Source organism: Bison bison, unplaced genomic scaffold (assembly GCF_000754665.1).
Source record: "Bison bison bison isolate TAMUID 2011002044 unplaced genomic scaffold, Bison_UMD1.0 scf7180017864274, whole genome shotgun sequence".
NCBI classification, from domain to species: Eukaryota; Metazoa; Chordata; class Mammalia; order Artiodactyla; family Bovidae; genus Bison; species Bison bison.
The window spans coordinates 3,995,680-3,996,263 of record NW_011494846.1 but is presented as its reverse complement, the minus strand read 5'-3'; the positions used below and the strand labels follow the sequence as shown (position 1 = coordinate 3,996,263).

Sequence of the window (584 nt, the reverse complement as noted above, 5' to 3'; positions counted from 1 at the left end):
GACGCCTCACAGCTTGCCGGCTCCTGCAGCCCCGCGCTGGAGCCAGAGTCGGAGCCGGAGGCCGCCTCCCCGCGATTCTCGGGCTCGCGCGGCGGCTCCGATTCCTCAACCGCGGCCGCGAGGCCCAAGGCTGGGGGCCGGCCCAGGGCCTGGGGTTCGGCCTGCGGGCAGTCCCGGGACAGTGGGGCGGCGGCGGCGGCGGCGGCAGGAAGGCCTCTTAGGGAAGGAACGGACTCCTGGTTCCCTCCGCCGTCGTCCTGCCCGGGAGGGCGGCCTCTGGCTTCCTCTGGCCCCTCCGCCATCGTGGCCTCAGCGGCACCCTCGGCGGTCCTGTCACTGCGCCGTCTCCCTTCCCTACTGGCCCCTCCCCAACAGCCCGGTGGCCACCGCAGCAGCCGCAGGCGTCAACAATCCGCCACCGGAAGCGGAAACCCCGCCCCGTGGACGTCGCCGGGGCGGGGCGGAGCTAGGAGGCGGGGCGTGGGATGGTGCTTGGAGCCGCCGAGCCGGTTATGGTTATCGAGGCGCTCCTCAGCTGGGCGTCCTGGGATTATCGCTAGTTCCGCTCAACTATCACCCCTCCG

The 584-nt window shown here is 72.9% G+C and overlaps 1 protein-coding gene across 1 annotated transcript in view; it reads right to left on the bottom strand.

Moving 5' to 3' along the window:
- Positions 1 to 418, bottom strand: part of FAM8A1 (family with sequence similarity 8, member A1) — an 11,279-nt gene extending 10,861 nt beyond the window's left edge. Inside the window, exon 1 of the mRNA XM_010848831.1 lies at positions 4 to 418. Coding sequence (XP_010847133.1) covers positions 4 to 302 — 299 coding nt within the window. The 5' untranslated portion in view covers positions 303 to 418. The remainder of the gene's footprint in view (positions 1 to 3) is intronic.
- Positions 419 to 584: the final 166 nt, after the last annotated feature.